Source organism: Megalops cyprinoides, chromosome 6 (genome assembly GCF_013368585.1).
Source record: "Megalops cyprinoides isolate fMegCyp1 chromosome 6, fMegCyp1.pri, whole genome shotgun sequence".
Classification (NCBI taxonomy): Eukaryota; Metazoa; Chordata; class Actinopteri; order Elopiformes; family Megalopidae; genus Megalops; species Megalops cyprinoides.
This window is the reverse complement of record NC_050588.1, coordinates 17,922,442-17,944,880: the sequence shown is the minus strand read 5'-3', so window position 1 is coordinate 17,944,880 and position 22,439 is coordinate 17,922,442. Positions and strand designations below refer to the sequence as shown.

General features: G+C 45.8%; 1 protein-coding gene across 1 annotated transcript; it reads left to right on the top strand.

The window, feature by feature from the left end:
- The first annotated feature begins 954 nt into the window (after window positions 1-954).
- On the top strand, window positions 955-22,386 carry LOC118779000 (laminin subunit beta-1-like). The gene is made up of 34 exons (XM_036530810.1): window positions 955-976; window positions 3,573-3,733; window positions 3,845-3,980; window positions 4,143-4,216; window positions 4,456-4,644; window positions 4,804-4,867; window positions 5,596-5,801; window positions 6,449-6,569; window positions 6,999-7,187; window positions 7,422-7,601; window positions 7,894-8,006; window positions 8,393-8,472; window positions 8,662-8,818; window positions 9,950-10,069; window positions 10,839-11,000; window positions 11,141-11,262; window positions 12,230-12,350; window positions 12,830-13,028; window positions 13,490-13,633; window positions 14,138-14,369; window positions 14,775-14,938; window positions 15,058-15,282; window positions 15,422-15,636; window positions 15,869-15,965; window positions 16,528-16,903; window positions 17,298-17,473; window positions 17,593-17,840; window positions 18,374-18,553; window positions 18,820-18,964; window positions 19,393-19,600; window positions 19,931-20,072; window positions 20,828-21,004; window positions 21,653-21,803; window positions 22,250-22,386. The coding sequence occupies exons 1-34, from the start codon at window positions 955-957 to the stop codon at window positions 22,384-22,386; spliced, it is 5,433 nt and encodes a 1,810-aa protein (XP_036386703.1).
- The last annotated feature ends 53 nt before the right edge of the window (window positions 22,387-22,439 follow it).

Sequence of the window (22,439 nt, the reverse complement as noted above, 5' to 3'; positions counted from 1 at the left end):
TAAACTGTGAATGGGCCAAACCTGTTTTGCATGATGATTCAGGTTACTACATTACATTACGTTATTGGCATTTAGTCAACACTCTTATCTAGAGCAACTTACAATTTTTACATGTTATCCATCTATACAGCTGGGTATTTTCAAAGGCAATTCTGGGTTAATTACCTTGCCCAAGGGTACAGCAGCGCCCCAGCAGAGAATCAAACCAAAACCTTTTGGTTACAGGCCTTGCCTGTTATCACTATACTACACTGCCACTCATTCATCTGAGCATTTATTTTGACATCAGCCTAAACATAACAATGAAACATGCATCTTTTGTTACAGAGTATGATTCCCTTTCCAAAACCCAACATATGTAGAAGGGGTGTCGTTTTTTATGGAGTGCTGCCTGTTGGACTGTAATATATGTAATTTTTTTCACAATAATTTTTCCTTGTCATTATCATGATCAATATGATTCGGGGAGTAATAGCTCGTTTTGTCGGTGTATTAGTGGGTGAAATGCCTTGAAACAATCCATTAGATGTTACCAATGCAGCAGTTAAGTAGCGAAACCCCCCAATACGCTTCAAAAAGAATGTCATAGAAACTCAACGTTATCCGCGGGTATAACTGTACCAAAATCGAAATAGTGGTTTGATACAGAAAAGGAAACCAAAAACAGCTAGCAATTAGAAGAGGTAGTATTAGAAGGAGGGTTGTACTCGGACCGATAAACTGTTTTTCATTAAATGTTACCTGAATTGCACTGAATCCTTTTATATTCCTGGCCTATTTTTTCCCAGGATTATCCCGCAGTTTACCTGTTGCAAATCTTTCTTGCTATCGTGTTTACAGAGTAGCCTAAAACTCCTAGTTTTTAGCGTTGCTCCTCCCTCCGGCCCGAAACTGAATTGTCAAATCGCAGACGTCTATGACCTTACCCAGTATTGAATCGAAGGGTTAAAGTAAATGGACGCGGGTCTGTCAACAGGTAAGACCTAATTTTCCAACATTTTTATTGTCGAACTGCTAACTTCACAAAACAAACCTTCAGGATTTTTGTGAATTCACTGTAGTGCTTGCCACTGTCTGAATTTAAGAAGTAATTGTTTTCCACAGCTGTGTAATTTCAAATGGAGTTACAAAATAATCATGCTGAAAAATTGTAAGCCTAACATACCGGCAATTCGTCAGTGTATGTAGGACCTTGCTATTAAAAAAGAGATATATTTGTTTCAACCTAATTCAAGTAGTTTTTCTAGGAAATCCTCTTTGTAAGGTTGTCTGTCAAAGTCTATATTCATTCTGTATAATAAGAATTCAGATTTCAAATGAATTCAGTCTCATTTGATTTTTTCCCCACGCTACAGCTTTTGATAAGGATTGACAAAATAAAGAACATAAATGCATGTATATTGTTGAAAGCGGGATGTGACATTGATCAACAGTAGTTCCACCAACTGAACTTGTTTAGTATGGATTTTTTAAACGAATCTTATTTGGTGTGGTAGACAGTGAAGAAACTACATTGAATTCAAAGAAATTAAGAAGCACCATTTTTCGTAAATTAATTTATTTCTCGATTCGGTGACATGCTCTTCACGTGATGCTCCATATAGGGGGGAAAAACACCACAATTGATGCCTTTTAAGACGTATAATAGCTGTGAAGGGGAAAGCCAACCTTGGACATTTCAGGACGTTTCGACTTTTAGGAGGTCTTTTTTCTTCCAGGCCAATGAATTTTCAGTCCTTATTTGTCGACCTGCCTCAGAGAGTTGTGTTCTGTTACGCCTGCCTGGAGAACCATGTCTTTGACTCAGTTTAACAAGGCAATTTGAATAAGAATCGCCATTAGTTCATTCACATGCTCTGTACATGGGGCGGGGCATACGGGCTGGTCTACGTTATTCAGATTGTATTCATTAAGCTTTTACAAAGTGGGTAGTATTTTAATGTTTAAGTGCACACACTCTGTGTCTCTTACACACGCATACACATACTCTTTTAGACGCACAAATTGCTTGTGATTCCTGGTTGCACAGGAGCAGAGGAAGAGTAAGTACCCACATTCTTTCTCTTACTTCACTATGTTGTATTAGAGGAAAACTAGTACTATAAACTCTGATCTTGTCATTTACTAACATTTAAACCAGTGACTCCTAGATCCCATCAGGGTGGTTTGTGAATAAGAGAGAGAGTGTGTGTTTTAGATGGGGTGGGGGTGTTTGGTCTTTTTTTAATGATGATTGCAGCTGAAGTTCAAGCTGCTTTTGTCCGAACAAAACACATCACAAAGCTGTTCAGATGACTGGCCAACGCTGTTCGGGTGCAACAGACAAATGTTATATCAACCGTATGACAGTTCTGCCCTGCCATCTTCACAGCGTGCATTTAATATTATTGCAGCTAGAAAATGTTGCTAGTGCTACAGCACCATTGATGCATTTCTAGAATTCTGTGCACTTTCCTGCCGTGGGAAAGGGGTGCCTCTGGTGAAGGCTGAGCTGCCGGGGTGATGGGAACAATCCTCTGAAGGGCCTGAGTGTTTGAGAGGCCCTCAGCTTTCTATAGTCTGTAACAGAGTGTTCATTTGGGGTTTAAAGAGAATAAAGGCTCCAGCCTTTCAGGGTAAGATGCTGCTTTTCTAATGGTAATGGATTTTAGGAGATCACCCTCATGCGTGGAGGCATCCCTTTCCAGCATGACTCTGTCCCTTAAAGATGGAGCTGAACATGTATGCATAGTCCTCTTTGATTTCTTAAAAATTGTTTAGGAAGGAAGATAGAACTGATTTGCGCACGGTCACTGCAGTCCAATCATTGTACAGTAAGTGCCCAGAAGTCTGAGGACTTCTGAAAACCTTACGCTTAAGAAAGCATAGATGCACTTGATCTTTTATGCATGCACAGAAGCTAAGATAATGCAATATATGTAATCAGTCTGCTAAACTAATAGGTAATACAGTAATATAATGTATGTGTTTCCTGTATGTGACTGTTATGCAGGTTCCAGTTTCTAACTGCTGAAATGGCAGACAGTCATGGACTCTGGATGGCCATCATAATGCCTGAACTTTTTGGCATTTTGATTTTGGGTGAGTCTGGCCTCTTTCGCGCTGAGGTGGGAAACTCTTCTCATTTGATACAGCGCTGTGCTCTGCAAACTGTGAGTGCCTGCAAGGGCATGCTGCAGTCCCTGTGCAAAAATTCACAGGTTCTGTACTGTAATTTTTAAATTTCTTCTAGAAATTTAACCTGTTAACAGACAGCAAATCTTTCCTGTGTATGTTTAAATATCTCAGCAGAGTTTCAGCTGCAGTTGACACACATGGCTGAGCCTTGTCTGCACATGTCCTATCAGAACCAGCATCAGGGGTTGCTTCTGCACCATTCCTATGCCGTACAGAAACTGTACACCAGCCACTCTGTAAACGCTTCCATAAATACACTGTCACAGTGTACATGTCGCTTGGCTCCATGAAAGCCAAAGACAGGACCTAAATCATATATTGACAGCAGGGAAATTCAGACCAATAGAAACATGGAAATTGATGGCATGACCATACTCTCTCTGTCATATCCACAGCGGTTGGCGTGGCCACACAGGACCTGCCTTCAGGCTGTACAGAGGGCAGCTGTTACCCAGCAACAGGCAACCTCCTCATTGGCCGAGCCCAAAACCTGACTGCCACCTCCACCTGTGGCCTGCAGGGTCCAGAGCAGTACTGCATTGTCAGTCATCTTCAGGTGAGAACACACTCTTACACACACATACTTATGCATGCACTGTAGCAGTGCCCTGTCCATGTCCTTGGCGGGTAACTTGACACTGCCCATTTGCCCTGCTGCTTCCTGTAGGAGGCTAATAAGTGCTTCCTGTGTGATTCCCGGAGGCCCTACGACCCCAACAGTGCCAGGAATAGCCATCGCATTGAAAACATTATCTACCTGAGAGACCGCAATGGGGACGCCACCTGGTGGCAAGCGGCAAATGGTGTGTTTCTGTTTCTCTGTTGTGTCTCTTTATAACTCCGTGTCCAACTCTCTGTGTGAAAGATTTAAAGACTGTAGCAGCATTGGGAATCTCCCTGGACATAGGGAAAGAGTGATATAATTATTTACAGTAACTAGGTGATAATATAGTATTTCTTCACAGGTGAGGAGAAAGTCAGTATCCGCCTGGACCTGGAAGCACAGTTCCACTTTACTCACCTCATCATGAAGTTTAAGGTTTGTGTATGTGAGTGATTGAGTAAGTGAATGTTTGTTTGTTTGTGTGTGTGTGTGTGTGTGTGTGTGTGTGTGTGTGTGTGTATGGGTAAATGTTATTCGTGGGAAAACTCAGGTAAGAGTATTCTTGTTACTGTATTTATTGTATTGGTAGAGGTTGTTTTTACTCTGAGAATCAGCTCCATCCTGTGCTACCATCTTGTTCTATTACCCACAATCCCCCCTTCATCACTCTAAAGACGTTCCGACCAGCAGCCATGTTGATCGAGCGTTCAGCGGATTTTGGCCAATCCTGGAAGCCCTACCGTTACTTCTCCCACAACTGCACCAGGACATTTCCGTCCATTCCAGCTCGTGCCCTGCAGAGCAGTGATGACATCATCTGTGAGGAACGCTACTCTGAGCTGGAGCCATCCACACAAGGAGAGGTGGGCGGTGCAGGCATTCAGAATGGGACTTTCGTCACTTTCTCTGATTTATTTTACAGGCCTGTGGCTCAGGTCAGACACTCAATATGAGGGTCACTCTGACTGATCTCTCTCACTTTCCATCTCTGGTGCTCTTTCTGTCACTCTCTCTCCCCCCAGGTCATATATAAAGTACTTGACCCAGTCATTGATGTCAAAGACCCATACAGTCTTCAGATTCAAGGTGAGTGATGAATGTTTTTTTAATGATGTCAGATCGACGAATACAGGCAGACTGCGGAATCATGACAACATCTGTAAAATAAAAGTAACTGATAACAGCTTCAGACATGTCATTACTAGTGATGTAACAATACCAAAAACTCACGGTACGATAATACCACAATAAAAAGTCCACAATACGATATTTATCACGGTATTAAAAAACGAAGAAAAATGATGACTTGAAAAAATGTCCTTTATTAAACAATAAATCAGCATTTTTTACTCATTTAAAATTTGTTTTTCCTTTTAACCTAAAGTGCTTCTGCTTTCCGTCTTTAATATATAAAATAAAAGTAGCCAGCCATGGCCTAAGCATGTGCAAAAATTGGCATGTATTGTCTTTGGCAAGGAATGACTGAACTATGTATGTACAATTGCATTTTTCGACAAGGAGAGACAGTAGAACACAGCTATACTAGCGAAATAACCATGTAATATCCTGGTAGATTTCGTCACAGTCCCACGACGGCACCAAGACATTTTTTTATCGTGATATCATGAAATTGGATATATCATTACATCCCTAGTGCAAAACTTAGTTATTTGCTGTCAGTCACAAAAGAAAAAAATGAAAACAGCTTTGTTCTCTTTATGTCTGTTTTTGTGTCCCTCTCTCCCCCACGCTATCTCCCCCTCTCTCCCCCTCTCTCTCCCTCTGTCTCTCACCCCCCCTCCTCCCTACTCCAGACTTGCTCCGGATCACCAACCTGCGTATTAATTTCACCGGGCTGCACACCCTGGGGGACAGCCTGTTGGATGGGCGTGCGGAAGTGCAGCAGAAGTACTATTACTCGCTCTATGAGCTGGTGGTTCGTGGGAGCTGCTTCTGCTATGGCCACGCCTCCGAATGCGCACCTGTGGACGCCTTTGCCCTAAGCAGCGAGGCTGGCATGGTGTGTGCACAAGCTGAAACACACACTCATACACACACACACACACACACACACACACACACACGGTCCACAAACATCAACAGCAAGTCAGTTCTGCTTATTAAAAGGGCTTAATGGCTGTGAGCAAGTGAAGCAACCAGTCATAAAGTGTTACATTGGGTGTTACTGTAAAGGCATAAAAACTGGGAATTTTATTTTGATATGACGGACTGATTTAGTCTGTACATAATTAATCATCACGCAACAGAGTGACTGCAGGGCAGGGTGTGGCCATTCATGCAGTTACTCCTGAAAAATACGACTTTTTTATATTGTCTTCAAACTGTGCACACTGGACATTCATATTAATAAGTGATCACAATACCTTTAAACTATGCATTATGTATTTTGAAATATATTTTATGCTGAGCAACACAGTGTAACTGGTAGTGTAGTTGTCCAATGTTTTTTATGGGAAAAGTACAGCTAAACGCATTTCCAGGAACATCCTGTTTACAGAAAGTTTGAGTGACACGAAGCTGTCACCATGGAGACATACCAAAGGGCCCGTCCTTGTGTCCCCTGTTGACTTCCTGAAAAGCAGTGCTTCAGACTAGTACAGATCTCATTACTCAGCCAAGGTAGTGAATTTTGATTCGTCCCGACAGGTTCATGGACGCTGCGTATGCAAGCACAACACGGACGGGCTGAACTGCGAGCGCTGCAGGGACTTCTATAATGACCTGCCCTGGAGACCTGCCGAGACACACATGCCCCATACCTGCAGGGGTAAGCCCTGTCCGCTTCAGAGATACTCACTCACACATGCACAGCGAGATTCTCAATCTCTTACATACACACAGCAGATACTCACTGTCTCATACACACAGCAAGATACTCACTCACACAGACACACACTCACCCATGCATGCATACGGCATGATATCCACTTTCATGCAGACATGATACTCACTATCAAACTCACAACAAGATACTCTCTCATACACACACGGCAAGATTTTCACTCTCTGTACACACAGTGAAACACTAATTCTCTGACACAAACACGCAGTGGGAAACTCACTCACACTCACACATGGTGAGGTTCTGTCTGCTCCATTTATGTGTGCATTAGCCAACAGTTTAAAACAAAACTAGCCAACTAGAGAGCTCAGGCTACAGGTGACCAGATATATCTCTGCGCTTTTGTACTCCCAGAATGCAACTGCAACGGCCACTCCAGGCAGTGTCACTTCGACATGGCAGTGTACCTTGCCTCACGGAACACCAGCGGTGGGGTCTGTGATAACTGTCTCCACAACACAGCGGGCCGCAACTGTGAGATGTGCAAGGCCTTCTACTACCAGCACCCTGCACGTGACATAAGGCGCCCAGATGCATGCGTTCGTGAGTCTGCCAGCCAATCAGGACTCACACTCTCCCCTGCCTGCGGAATCCAGCAGACACTCACTATGCTCCATTCATCAGCTCATTGTTACACAAATGACTTCTTAAATGCTGAGCACAAGAGTTTGGAGTTTGAAAAGTTGGAGGAATATTAAAGGGTCAGTAATTTGGTAATAGTATAATACAGTACATTTGTAATTATCTTCTCTCGCTCCATTCTTGACCCCCCCCCAGCATGTGACTGTGATCCTGCGGGCTCTCTGGAGGGAGGGGCGTGTGACACCCACACTGATCTAGGCGTGGGAATAATCGCAGGGCAGTGCCGCTGCAAGCAGAATGTGAGGGGCATACGCTGCGACTCCTGCAGGGACGGATTCTTCGGCCTCAGCCAGACGGACCCACAGGGTTGCCAGCGTGAGTGTCGCTGAAATCTGCAATGCTGCCAGAATGAGTGACAAGATCATAGAGTTCCTCGAGCCGAAGGAAGCCTGTAGAGGTCTTATGAAGGGAGGGGGAATTGGGGAGTGATTTACGCACTCAGAGCAGAGGCTGTTTCTCCAGGCTGGCATGAAACAGCTGTGAGATGTGTCGGATTTCATGGAAACGGTGTAGACAAGTAGTAGCAGTAATAAATTTTCTTAATGATCCTAAAAGCCACTGTGTGCGTGTGTGTGTGTGTGTGTGTGTGTATGTGTGTGTCCTCTAGCCTGTAGATGTGACCAGCAAGGGACTGTGTCAGGGGGGTTGCTTTGTGACCAGGTCAGTGGAGTCTGCTCCTGCAAGAGACATGTCACCGGTCTCAACTGTGACCAATGTATGGTAAGAACATGAACACTTTTCATCAGTGCTCTCTGTGTGTGCGCTGAACATGAGCAGTCTCAATTAGTACTGCATTTAATCCTCTTGTCAATCAATCTGTCAGTCAGCCACAGGCTGACCTGGTGATAGCAGTTTACAAGACATAATGGGATAGAGATATGTATGAAATGAGAACTCAGCCACTTTGTAATATGCCTAGAGAGGTTATTTAGGAATAATCCTCCTATTTTGTTTCAGGTAATTTATCTTTTCATTATCTTATTAATCTGTGATTTTATCACTCATGTTGTTCAAATTTTTAGAACATTTTGTAGGAACTGAAAATTAATTTGGTAATGATGTAATTGTAAGTAATTGTAAGGTGCTGACTTTTTCCCCTGCTATAGCCAGAGTACTGGGGACTGAGTTTCCAAATGTGGGGCTGCAGGTCATGTGACTGTGACTTCGGGGGAGCATACAGTAACAGGTACCCCATGACACCACCCACTCACTGAGCAAACTCTTACAGGTACCACTCATTGAGCATACAGTCACAGATACTGCTCTCTAAACCTCTGTAGTATCTCTGTGTCTCTGTGGTGTCTCTGTATGTCTCTCTGGTGTCTCTGTGGGGCCTCTTTGTGTCTTTCTGCGTTTCCCTTTGTCTGTCCGTCAGATGCATGACAGACAGCGGGCAGTGTGACTGTCGTCCACACCTCCATGGCCGGCAGTGTTCAGAGGTGCAGTCAGGGTATTTCTGCGCTCCGCTGGACTTCTACAGATACGAAGCAGAGGACGCCATTGGTCACTCCCCTGCAAGCACCACCCTTCCGGTGAGCAGTACCTCTCTCAAGACTGGAGGTGTGTGAGGCCTTCATGATGTGCAACATTGTGCGCAGATGCACAGATCTTTATTGTGGGTGGATCAAATCCGAGGTGATGCAGATGATATAGAGATCAATGTTCTTATCCAGATCGACTTTCAGCACAAGGGAACAGAAGTGTATCCATTCAAGTTAAAAGAACAAGTGTCACGTCAGGCTAACAACACTCTCAGACCAGTGAGTGTGAACACAACTCTGTTGAAACACTACCACAAGTTAACCTGAAATTGTGCTACTGTGCTAACCTGAAATTAGACAGCCTAGAAACTAAGGGAAGCTAAGTACACACACTACCATACATCACAGTCACTGGATCACAGTATCCATAACACATTGCCGTACTATACATAAAATAAGCAGCAACTGATACAAGGAGCAGATGTGAGGGAGTGGGGATTGAGGTAGAACCAAGATACAGTCTGCATGGGTCTTCAGTCTGCATCAGAAGATAGCCAGTGATACTGTAGTCCTGAACCCCTGTGGGAAGTTCATTCCATCACTGGGGGACCAGAACAGATAGGCATTGTGGCTAAAAGGAGCGACCCCATTGGGACAGGACAGTCAGTCGCCACAAGACTGCAGAGCATAGTGATCTGGCCAGTACGTATGATTTAAAGACTGATTGTAGGTACGAGGCCGCTGTCTCATTCACTGTTCTGTATGTAATCGCCAAGGTTTTGAACTTGATGTGAGTGATAACAGGAAACCGGTGAACGGAGGTGAAGAGGAGTGTGACTTGACTACGTTTAGGGAGGTTTTAGGCAAGTCATGCAGCTGCATTCAGGATTAGTTGCAAACATAAATGAAGGTAGAGCTATGGCGTATGAGACTGAGTAAACAATTCTGATTACATGTTCATGTGACTTGCATTTGGCTTTGTCTTCTTGAACAACCCACCAAGCTTCTCTATTCTGAAACATAGCCCTCTTCTTGATGAGACCAACCTTGATGAGATCCTCCAAATAAAAACGACTGATTATCCCTTATACCATCTGACACCTCAGATTGTTGAATGCAACATGAACCAGCAATATCCTCCTTAACTACCTATAACCTCTCCTCCCCATCTGGCCCCAACAGGGACAGCCAAGACCCCAGGCTGAGACTAGTTGTATGGAGCGTCTTGACAACCAATTGCACATTACCACAGATCAGCAGCAGAGGGCAGCACTGAGATGCATCAACCATCTGCAGCAGGCGGTAATGGAAAATCCAGGGGCATTTTTCAAAAATGGATCAAGCTACACATCTGCTGATTGGCTACTGTACTTGGCTTAGTGAACAGTGTTAGCCATCCAGGGGATTTACACATCCTGCAAAGAATCTGCTCAGCATTAAGCCACAAAAACAAACCCTGAGGTTTTTCCTTGTGGCCATATTTCTGAACTGAGGGTCAATTACAAGTTAGTTCTTCCTCTCCCTCCCTCTCTCTGTCTGTCTTTCTCTCTCCTTGCTCCTGTCTTTATCTGTCTCACCTCAGGGTGAATTGACTGTTTACTTTTAAATAATTAATTATATTGACTTTGAGGTGCAAATGTCTCTAGATTATAGGAAACAATCAAATAAACTTGCTTTTGTACATTATATACACATGCACACACACACACGCACACACACACACACACACACACCGTCACATAGTAATTTACTATCTTTACTGTCACTTTGGAATGCTGTGACCTCCCCTCCTCCAGTGAGAGCCATGCAGAAAGTAGCAACACTCTGACCTCTGCAGCAGGAACACAGGTGCTCGCCCCCTCTGGTGGCCCTCAGGCTATGTGTCTGTCATTAACCAATGACTTTTCAAACAGATCACTGCTTTTACTCAGAGATTTACTTTGGGGGATGTCTCACATAGTGACAGGAAAAAAATGTTATGGTGTGTAGTGTGAAGTGAAAGAGAATGTTGCAATACATTATGAGGTCTTTGTGAAGAAGAAATAATAACATGTGCTGTACTCATTTCTAGCCAGATGTGACACGTGTTGACAGGGAGATGCATTCAGGTCACACGGTCAGCTGGACAGGTTCAGGATTGGTCAGAGTCAGAGATGGTGCTGGCCTTGTCTTCACCATTGACAATGTCCCCTTCCCCATGGAGTATGACATCATTCTTCGATATGAGCCAGAGGTAGGCGCTCTTATTTTATGCTGAAAACTTCCACATCAAAAGCACTGAGGAAACCTGTGCCTGAAACATTTCCTGTCTGCCTCTGTTTCAATATTCTGTCTGACTCTGTCTTCATTTCCTGTCTGTCTCTCTCCCATCAGTCAATGGAAGATTGGGAGGCCATTGTCAGCATTTCATCTGTACTGCTGCCCTCCAGCCTACGCTGTGGAAACGTACTGCCCTCAGAACAGATGTACACAGTCAATCTGCCCCACAACAGAAGGTGCCTACTGCACTCAAACTCAAACATACACAGTCAATCTGCCCCACAACAGAAGGTGCCTACTGCACTCAAACTCAAACATATGTTATCAGTCTGTACTCAAACTCAAATACATTTGCTACAAAGTGTAGCAGTGAAGGTGGGAAATATGGTTGTGGAGATCAGGAAATGGTGAGGACATTGTCTCTCAGGTGAGCGGTCTGTGGTGTTGTGTAAAAACACCTCACTGGCAAAAGATTGATGTCTCTACTACAGCATTGCCTCATCATGCAGTCATTTTAAAATGTGTTTGAAATGAGCTTATACATGTTATTTGGTTAAGTGCTGGTGACCTTTGCACTTTCCAAAACCTAGACCCCTGCGGCAGATTCCTTGTGTCAGCACTGAAGTCTAAGCCTCATAATTACACAGAGGCATCTGTGACCTCTGACCACAGCTGAGACGTACAACTAGACAGGACTGGTCTATGTGCTGTGCAAAAATAGCAGCCCTGGAATGATCAGCTCTCTCCCTGTGCAGCGTGTGTGTGTGTGTGTGTGTGTGTGCGTGTGTGTGTGTGTGTGTGTGTGTGTGTATGTGTGTGTGTGGAGGAGGGGGCAGGTATCTTCTTGTCCATCCTACTCAGCTTCAGTACATTGCTTTATACTGTTATGCACTCCACTGCTATGACAAGTCGCTACACTGTCGCTGTATCCATGTGTCTCTTAATATCCTTGTTAAGTTTTGCATGAGCTTGCTGGCCATTCCACAGGTAGAGCACAATACATAGGTAGTTAGAGTGTAGATTATAAATTAGAGTGTAGATTATAAACTATATAAAAATGTAGTTGATATATTAAGACACTTGATTATTTTTTGAAATCAGCTTTTTATGTGATATGATAAGGCTTTGATATATTTATATATGGAAGGTAAGCATGAGTATATTCTATCCTGTCTCTGCAACCCTGCACACTCCCTGTATCAGGTACATGCAGACATCTCGGCCCTTCTGCTTCGAGCCAAAGAACAGATACACGGTAGCAATTCGCTTCCAGCGTCGGGGCGCCACCCAGAGACAAGTCAACGCTTACCTCCTCAGTGACTCGGTATGTGAATGTGGCACTGTCTCTCTCCACAGATAGATTAATGCTGAGAGCTCCTCTACAAACTACATATCCCATTTAGCAAGACCACCAGAAGCATAACCTTTTAATTCATAATACATATGAGTATGGGATAATACATGTGAATTGAGTGTGATAAGTGAGTTTTTTGCAGTAAAGGTTTGTGTTATCTGTTCATGTGAAAGTGAGGTCTGACAGACTCTTTGGGTATGGAATAAATACAGGTATATCACACAGAGTGCCCTCTCCTGGGTGAAAACAGAAGTGCAGCAGGACAGCACAGAATTCAGTGAGGCTTGAATGTTTTGCAGCTCGTCTGATTTGAATCCTCGGGGTGACATTATAAGCTACATTACTTGAGCTCCATCAGTGTTTACCCATTCATATGAAGGGAATACACTATGTTAGTCTCAATGGATGAGGAATTAATAATAATAAACCTCCTTTCCCTCCATCCACAGGTGGTACTGGTCCCCAGGTACACAGAACTACCGGGTTTCCAAGGCAACGACTCCACCTCTACTCAGCGCCGTGAGGACATGCGGCGCTACATGTGTCTAGAGTCTTTCCTGACTGCGCCCACGGCCCCGCCTGCGCTGACGCAGGTGTGCTCCAGCCTCACCTGCAGCATTTCCGCCATGTTGCACGACGGCGCCCTGCGTGAGTGTCCCTCGCCCCGACACCACAGCGCATGGCTGCGCGTCCCGCTCACAGCCAATCAGCTGCCTAATCACTCTGTCACACAACTGCTTCACGGATGTAAATTACTGGGAAATATAGAGGAAAACCCTTGCCAATGACATGTGATTTTCCAAACCGGATTGGTCTAAATTTTCTTTGCACTGGGGGTTCAGTGCAGGGTTCAGAGGAGGGCTCATGGTGGCGTTCAGAGCGGGGTTCATGGTAGAATTTAGCGGTTGCGGTTCTGTTGCGGTTGTGGCACACACATGTGCTAGCTCCTCCATTGTTCTGGTGGCTTTAAGCCCCTCTCTTCTAATGCCTACGAGGAAGCACAAACACAAAAATGAAAGACCTCCTCAGAGTGCTGGTATGAACTCTGACTATGTGAAATAAATGCTTCATCCCCCCCTGCCCCCCCCCCCCCACCCCCCCACACACAGCGTGTCTGTGTGACCCCCAGGGCTCCCTCTCTGCGGAATGTGCCAGGGTCGGCGGTCAGTGCCAGTGTAAGCCCAGCGTGGTGGGCCGCCGCTGTGATACGTGTGCAGCAGGAGCGTTTGGTTTCGGACCGCGTGGCTGCATCGGTGAGGTCCACCTTCACTCATCAATCAGTCACACAGTACACTCCTGTTACTGCCTGCTTTACCCAGTCATTCTCACAAAACCGCTGTTACAGCCTGCCGTTTCAGTCCCTCTCTCAAAACAGTAGTTTTACAGCTGGTCATTCAAACAGCACATACCTATTACAGCCGGCTAATAAAGTCATTCATACAACACACACCTCTTACAGCCTACTTGTTCAGGCATTCACATTATGAACTGTTATAGCCCTATTAATTCAATTATTCATACAACATTTATCCATAAGTATTTGAGAAATGCTAACATAAAGTACATTTTATCTGTCTCAGGTGGTACATTTTTTGTATCAAAATCCATGATAGAGGGTATGCCATGTTAGTCACCTGTAGGTGTTGTGTTTAACCAGTTTGTAATCCCACACCCAGCAACCCAGAATAAGCCCTTAATCACCACTGACCTGCTGTTGACCTATAGTGTGTGTCTCCCACCCCGTCCTATTTCCGTAGCCTGTGAGTGCCACGCCCACGGCTCCCTCAGCCCCCAGTGTCACTCCGTGTCAGGCCAGTGTTCGTGCCGCCCGGGGGTATCCGGGCGTCAGTGCGATGCCTGCAAGCCGGGCCACTGGAGCTTCCCCAGCTGCCAGCCATGCCAGTGTAACGGGCACGCCGACCACTGCCACCCTCAGACAGGTGCCTGCCAGGACTGCAGGGACCACACCACAGGACACCTGTGTGACAGGTGAGGGTTCAGCGACGGGGGGGCAGGGGGGATGGGCAGGGCAGGTGCTGGTGTTTCTGTGGGGTAATGCTTTTGTAAGGATGAGGTTTGATTATAGGGCAAGGGACAGTGAGGAGGCAGGTGGGATCGGGGCGGGATGGAGGTGATGTGAGCAACACAAGATAAGGTTGTGGGTGAGCCTCACATTGTGATCACATTCTTACTGTTTCTTGAAATATTTGGTGTAAGATCATTCGCTTATGAAGTTCATTGCAGGAAAAGATGAAAAAACGCAAATTTATGAAATACAAATTTAAAGAAGTGATTAAATGTAGCCAATATATGCGATGATATTAAGGGGATGAATCCTGTCTATTGGGAAGAACACTAACAGTCCTTCTATCCCCTACACCTTCCTGGCCCTAGGTGTATGAATGGTTTCTATGGAAACCCTGTACTGGGGTCAGGGGACCACTGCCGCCCATGTCCCTGCCCGGGGTTCCCAGGAAGTGGTCACTCCAATGCAGACACCTGCCACCTCGAGCCCACATCCAACCAGATTGTGTGCCATTGCAGACAGGGCTACCAGGGTGAGTGCAGGTGTGCAGGAGTGAGGACATCCGTACTGTGAAGGAGGTTAAGAAGAAAGGCATGAGAAGCAGTACTTACGACCCTCCCCCTCCTCTCCTCTTTCCCATGTTTTGGCCAGGCCCTCGCTGTGATCGCTGTTCCCCTGGGTATTTCGGGGAGCCAGAAAGGCAGGGTGGACAGTGCCACCCATGCCGGTGCAATAACAATATTGATCTCCAGGATCCTGGGTCGTGTGACCCTCGAACAGGGCAGTGCCTGAAGTGTCTGTACAACACAGACGGCCCTTTGTGCGGCTCGTGCAGCCTGGGTTACTATGGCAACGCACTGGCGCAGGACTGCAAGCGTGAGTACCTCTAGTGTTTTTGCAGCATTTCATTCACTCAAGTTCAGTGTTTCTTGTCCTATTCCCACCCATGTCTGATGATGCGTTTCCTGTCCTGTCCAGCCTATTCATAACGATGCGTTTCCTGTCCTGTGTGCAGGCTGTAGTTGTGTGGTGGCAGGGACCCTGCCATCTCGCTGCAGTGGAGGTCTGTGTCACTGTGACCAGCAGACCGGGGCGTGCCCTTGCCGGGACAATGTGGGGGGGCACTCCTGCAACGAATGCGCCCCCCACCACTGGAACTTCGGGAGAGAGCGAGGCTGCGAGGCATGCGACTGCCATCCTCAAAACTCTGCTGGACTCCGATGCAATATGGTGCGTCGTTTATGCTATCCAGTGCATTTCCTTTAGTTCCGAATATGGTTTTCATACTTTATACAGTTGCATATTTACTGAAGCAATTTGAGTTGTATACCATGCCCATGTTTACAACAGCAATGGCCCACTGAGGAGTGGAGTCATCGACCTTTGGTTTACAAACCCTGCTCATTAACACTATGAATCCTGTGCGATGCTTCCTGTAAGGTTCTGCCTCCTCTCTGTCTAGTTCAGTGGACAGTGTGAGTGCCGGCCAGGGTTCGGAGGGAGAACGTGCTCTGAGTGTGAGCATAACTACTGGGGAGACCCTCAGGAGGATTGCAGAGGTAACAAGGAGTGTATTCCTTCTGCCCCATGGAAATGCAGTGATACCTGGATTCACATTCAAGACCAACATCAGCTCTGCCACAGAGACAATTCTGTTTATGACCTTTACAGAGTGTGATGTGTTTTGCCATACTACACATTCTACACAGAATGTAACTGACTGGCAAAACATTTGTAAAGGTTGATGCAAGGATGTTGAAGTGCTTAAATATTCTGTATGGCATCAAAAATCCAATAGAGACAAAACCATACAAGTATAGACTTGGTGGCCACTATAACATTAGCATAACTTCATAGTGAACGTTGATGTAAACAGTGACAGTTTTCCAATGTGAGGCTTTTGACAGCAACCTGTGTTAGCTGTCTGGAGGAGGTCCTGCACTGAAGCAAGCCATTAAAATAATTCACTGGCCTAGCAGTAGTAGTTGCTTACATGCGTGCCCTCTGTCCAATTATCCTTTTAAAACTTTTTTATCAAGGGTGTGAATAAATATGGAGGTCGCAGCATTTGGCCGAGGTGGCCTGTGTCCTCCTTCATGACGTCTCTGTGTATTTCTTCAGAGTGCCAGTGTCACCCCTTGGGGTCAGAGTCACTGCAGTGCGACCGGGCAACAGGGGAATGCCAGTGCCGGGAGGGGGTGGCAGGACAGCACTGTGATGAGTGCGCCCGCAGTTTCACGGGGAGTTTCCCAAAGTGTGTGCGCTGCCACCCCTGCTTTGACCAATGGGACGACAGCGTGTGTCAGTTGCAGCAGGACTTGGACCGTGCCCAGCACGCTGTCATGAGCTTCCAGAGGAGTCTCACACGAGGGGTCACGCGTGGGGCCACCCATGACCGTGTCAGGGATCTGGAGAGGAGACTGGCTCTCATCCCAGACCCCGGCAGAGAACATGAGAGGCGTCACCAGCTGCTCAGCCAGTCTACTGATGACCTGAGGTAGAACTTCACTACCTGTGATGGAGACACAGTGTGTGTGCTTGTGTTTGTGTTTGTGTTTATGTTTGTGTGTGTGTGTGTGTGAGTGTGAGTGTGTGACTCAATAGGACTGTGTGTGTATGTACGTGGAATAGGACACTGTGTGTGCGAGAGACTCAGAGTGACACTGTGTATGTATATTTGTGTGTATGTGAGTGAGAGAGAGAGACTCTGAATGGGACTCTGTGTGTGTGTGTGTGCGCGCGTGCACACGTATGTATATAAGAGAGAGCTCAGAATGAGGTAGTGTGTGTGAGTCTCAGAATGGGACAGTATGTGAGTGTGAGTGTGTGTATGAGAGACAGTGTGAGAATATGGTGCCGACTGAAGTGTTTTTCCCATTGTTGTGTGTCAGGGCAGAGACTGTGATGATTGACAGGCAGGCCATGGGTGTTACCGGGGAGTTGGCTCGCACAGTGGAAAGGGATGGGGCACTGCTGCAGAGCTTGACCCTGGTGCAAAGTGAGCTCCAGGACATTAACGCTACACTGGTGCGCCTGCAGACCTACCCCCTCAGCACCACGTTTGCAGGTAAACCCCCCCCCCACTCTGAGAACACTCATGAACACACTGAGAACACTCTCATTGTTACCCCTTATTATCTGTGATCTTTTATTGGTGTCTGTTTAATTCCACCCCACCTACACTAGATCAGTTTGGTTTGGTCTGGGAGCACCATCGAGAGTCTCTGGCTGCAGAATGGAGGAGCAGAGTCTTGGTGTGGGGATCAGGCAGCGTTATGGAGCTGTCCCAGGACATGCGGGAACAAGCTGAGGACCTACTCTCTGACCGGCGGAATGGGTTCCAGCTCAGCACCGCCACCCAAAGAAGAGAGCTGATGCAGCTGCAGATCAAAGTCCACGACCTGGGCGAGGGGGTACAAGACCTGAGCCACAAGGTGAGGGCATCACCATCCTCGTCAATATCGTTATCATCAACATCACCATCATCATTATAATAATCATAATCATCATCACTATACTCATCACCACCAGTGTAGTGAGCAAGTAGGATTGTCTTTATTGTCATGTGTCTTGGCTGTGACACATGACACATGCACATGCAGCAATGGGCTCCAGCTAGCTGAGGGGTCTTAAGATTATCCTACTGAGACTCACTGTGTGACTGAAAATCCATCCCTGCGTTCAGGCTAGAAATCTTAAGGACAGATCCTAAAAGAGTTTAGCCATTTTCATGTTCTTCCTGGTGTCTGTGATAAGATTGAGGCAAGTGGAACCAGCACGCTGAGAGTTTGGACAGGAGTCTGAGAATACAGCTCTTATGTCTGTATCCAACAGAATACCAGTATTTCCCTGTCTCTGATCCTATTGTGCAAGCTTTTGGTTTATGAAGGGGGTCCCACCCCTGGGAGGCCAGAACAGTGGCACAAAAAAAGGGCACTGATCTCCTGACCCGTTCCTCTCTCATCAGGTGTGTGGTGACCATGGAAACAGGGATAGGGGTTGTCATGATGATTGGGGGCACAGGTTTTGCGGAGGGGATGGATGTGGCAGGATTGTGAGTGAGACCGCCAGGGCCCAGGCGCAGGTTACAAATGTCACCAACCGCATCACGACCACCAGCAAGGAGCTGCAGGGCGTGGCCAAGGAGGTTCGTCTGTTTTTATTTAAAAAAAAATACCTGGAAGTAAGATGTGTGTGTATATGCCTACATGTGAGTGTGTGCGCACACATGTGTGCATGTGTGCATGTGTGTGCATGTGTATGCGTGTGTATACTGTATGTGTGTGTGTGTGTGTGTGTGAATATATACATGTGTGTATGTGCATCCATATGTTTACATGTATGTGCGCTCGTGCATATTCGTAGACACGTGTGTATGAGTATGTGTGTGGACCAAAGTGCTGGTCTCTCCAGCTGCAGGACGTTGAGATGATGAGTGAAGGTGTGAGGATGAAGATCACAGGGACGCTGCAGACAGCAGGGGAAAAGAGAAACTTCTACAGAGCCTCCAATAAAGAGCTAAGAGACCTGATATCCACAATCCGGAACTTCCTCTCTGGTTAGTTTTCTTTTTGTCTGTCTGACATCAAATTGTTTCATGTTTATCTTTGCTTCTTTGACTGGAGTAATTCTGTTCCATTGATGTTAGATTGTGGCATGTTATTTTATACATCAATAGTTGTACGTGGAATACTGACTGAAAGAAACATGAAAAGTTGTAAGAGTTTATGCAACATCTTTTCAAAAATGACCAATATCACACTTAAGTAGTATTAATTCAATTTAGTATGAATTAAACCAGAAACTGGAAACCATAAACTGAAAGGTGCATGTCTACAGTTGGACTCACACCATGGCAATGAAGATGATGAAGATGATGATGATGATGATGATGAGGGGTGCAGTTATGGTGATTGGGAGGACTGTGATGCTGATGATGAGGACTGAGATGGTTGATAAAGATGGCTCTTCCCCTCCCACGTACAGACGAAGGGGCAGACCCAGACAGCATCCACATGGTGGCCCAGCAGGTCCTGGCAATCTCCCTGCCTGCAAATGTCAGCACTTGGGCCCACATGGATCAAGAGATCCAGAGCAGAATCTCCAACCTCACCCACATTAGGAGCATCTTCAACAACACCTCACACCATCTCCACCAGGCAGAGGAACTGCTGAATGGGGCCCAGGATGCAGAGTAAGAGAGGGAGCGAGTGTGTGTGTGTGTGTGTGTGTGTGTGTGTGTGTGTGTGTGTGAAACAGAGAGAGAAAGGGAATGAGAGAGAGAGGGGAGGTGGGGGGACGGGAGGGGGGAGTAAAAGACAGAGCGAGAGTGGACAAAAAGGAAGAGGGAGGGAGAGGGAGGAGACAGACACACCACTGGACAACAAATGAAGTGGATGCACACATGTACAAGTGTGCACAGAGATATGTGTTCCTGGTTCCAGTGTGTGCGTTGCTTTAAGGTGCTTTTCCAGGTGTGCTCAGGTGTGTGAGTGACTGAGTGGCGATGCCCTGCCTTCTGTAGGATGCGTGCGAATGGAATGATGGACACTGCCCGCCACACCAGGCTGGCACTGAACACCACATTAAAGGTCATCAGTTCGGCAGAGAAGGCCCTGAAGAGAAACCGCAAGAACCTCAGCAGCATCAGCAAGGCCACTAGCACGGTACTCCCTCTAGTGGTAGCAGAACAATCATGGGGCCCAACAGCATGTGGTTTCACAAATTGTTTTGGTGAAAAAATAGCGATTGTCAGGTTAGGCTTCAGAAACACCACAATGGGTAGAGCTGTTCATTACTACCTTGTACAAACCAATACAAAGGCTTTAATCTATATAGCAGAATAGTTTATTTGTTCAGATATGGTCTGCTGATAATCCAGAGTAGCTTCACCCATTCTGGGGTTAATGAAACCTCATTCTTCCATTACTGGCGTAACTTCTATTCAGTTCTCTGCTTGATACGCCTCGCCTCCATACTCTTTCGCCTCGTCTTTCTCTTTCCCTTCCTCATTTTACTTTCTCTTCCTTTTTTCTCTTTCCTAAATTTATATATGCTTTATTGACACTGTTCAAAACAATGTTTTGAAGGCAAAAAGTACTTGTACACATAAATAGCCAAGACATTTACAGTATTCAACCATAGGACCAAACCACAATTCAACAAAATTGAAACTGTACAAGTTTTTAAAAATAATTGTCTCTGCCTCTGTCCCTCTCTCTCTTTCTCTCCCTCTTTCTTCCTCTCTCAGTTCAGTTAATCTGTTGGCATGACAAACATCCATTTGTGTTGCTAAAAAATGTAAATACCTTTTTAACTGGTAAAGAGTATGAAAAATGAACATGACAGTGTTTTGTGATTCTCCTCTCTCTCTCCCACTTTCCCTCTTTCTCTGCCCCTCTCTCCTCGACACTGTGTTCAGGTGAAGGACACTGTCCTGGACTTGGAGAGCAGAGAGATGTCTGCCATGCATCGCATCACCAGCTTGTCAAAGGAGACAGAGTTGCTGCGCAACAAAACAGATCAGAACCAGGAGACGGCACATAATGCCCAAGACAGAGCTCACAGAACCACCCAGGCCCTCAGCCACCTGGATAAGGTGTGCAGAACATGGTCGAATGCACACGATAGCAGCTAGTAAACACTGTTGATTGGGTACTAGGAATAGTCCCTATGTCCTCCACACACTTAGATAAACCTCACATTTTCATCAGAAGCTTGATTTTTATTACTTCTCTGAAGATGTACAGTACCAGTCAAGTGTTTGGACACACCTGATTAAGATAATGGGAAACTTCCATTCAAAGACATTCAAAGATCTAAAGACTCATGCTTAAATGCCTGATATTTGTTTCTTAGACGAATATAAATAGTGAAGTTGATGCCTATGTATGAATTTATTTCCCAAAGAACTTATTTTATAAAAAAACATTTGTTGGTTACTTTGAAGAAACTAAAACATGAGATACCTTTGATATTTCATAGGTTTCATAGACTTTCATAGTGTTGATGTTTTTACAATTACTCTAAAATGTGCAAAATAGTAATAGTGATCATGTGTCAAAACTATTGATTGGTACTGTACAGTACAACACATAGACATGATCCCCAGAACTGACTCTGCATCTGCAGCCCCTCACCTCTCTGCCAGTCCTGCTAGTACAGTGACTTCATTCACTCCTGCTGCAGCCTGTCAGTTACCCATCTGTAGCACTTGTCAGGTGTGTGTGTGTATTTCCTTTGACAGGACCTGGAGGAGGCCCAGGCAAAACGGGCAGAGCTCCAAGATAGCGTCGGGGCACAGAGGCTGGGGGATGTGACCGAGAGGGCAAGAGAGATCCAGCAGCAGGCCAGAGACCTGCTGAAGAGAGCTGCTGAGCACATGGAGACACTGCAGGGTACACCCACACCGCCATACTGCACATCCTCATGCCATCCACCCACACTGCTATACTGCATCTCCCTATGCCATCCACCCACACAGAAACAGGCTCAGAATCACTAACCCAGGCTGAACATTGCTGTCATTTTAAAGCATTTGCCTTCTCAGTACATCACAGCTGATTTCACTTCACTTCACCAAGTTTGTGCTAAGAAAACATCACCTTCTTCTTTTTGTTTGTTATGGGGCTGTATCTGTTCATTTGATTAATCCTGATAAGTAACTGAATTATACATGTGACTTATCACAGTGTCTAAATTTTAAATTTAGTCTGGAATCAGACCAATCACAGTGAATGTCCCAGATAGCCCTCTATTACAAGCTTCATGATTGTATTTCTTCTGAACTGAGCCATTTTCCTGGCTGTGTTCCCCCATATTTTTGACATGGTGTTTTGCTTAGAGCTGGAGAGGAAGTTCCGACAGAACGAGAAGAGAATGCAGGAGCAGAAGGTGGAGCTGGCTGATCTGGAACGTACCGTTACTGCTGTCAGAGACACCATACATGAGAGCGTCGTCCAGTACAGCCACTGTCTGTGAGCGCCAGAACTCCTCCCAACTCCGCCTGTTTGGGGAGTAACTCTCAGGGGCTT

What these genes read in the sequence shown, in the direction of transcription:
- LOC118779000 (XM_036530810.1), top strand. Translation starts at nt 955, where the DNA reads ATGGACGCGGGTCTGTCAACAG. An exon ending in TTCTTCGATATGAGCCAGAG is followed by an intron (nt 11,001 to 11,140) that starts GTAGGCGCTCTT and finishes CTCTCCCATCAG; the next exon opens with TCAATGGAAGATTGGGAGGC. An exon ending in AATCTGCCCCACAACAGAAG is followed by an intron (nt 11,263 to 12,229) that starts GTGCCTACTGCA and finishes TCCCTGTATCAG; the next exon opens with GTACATGCAGACATCTCGGC.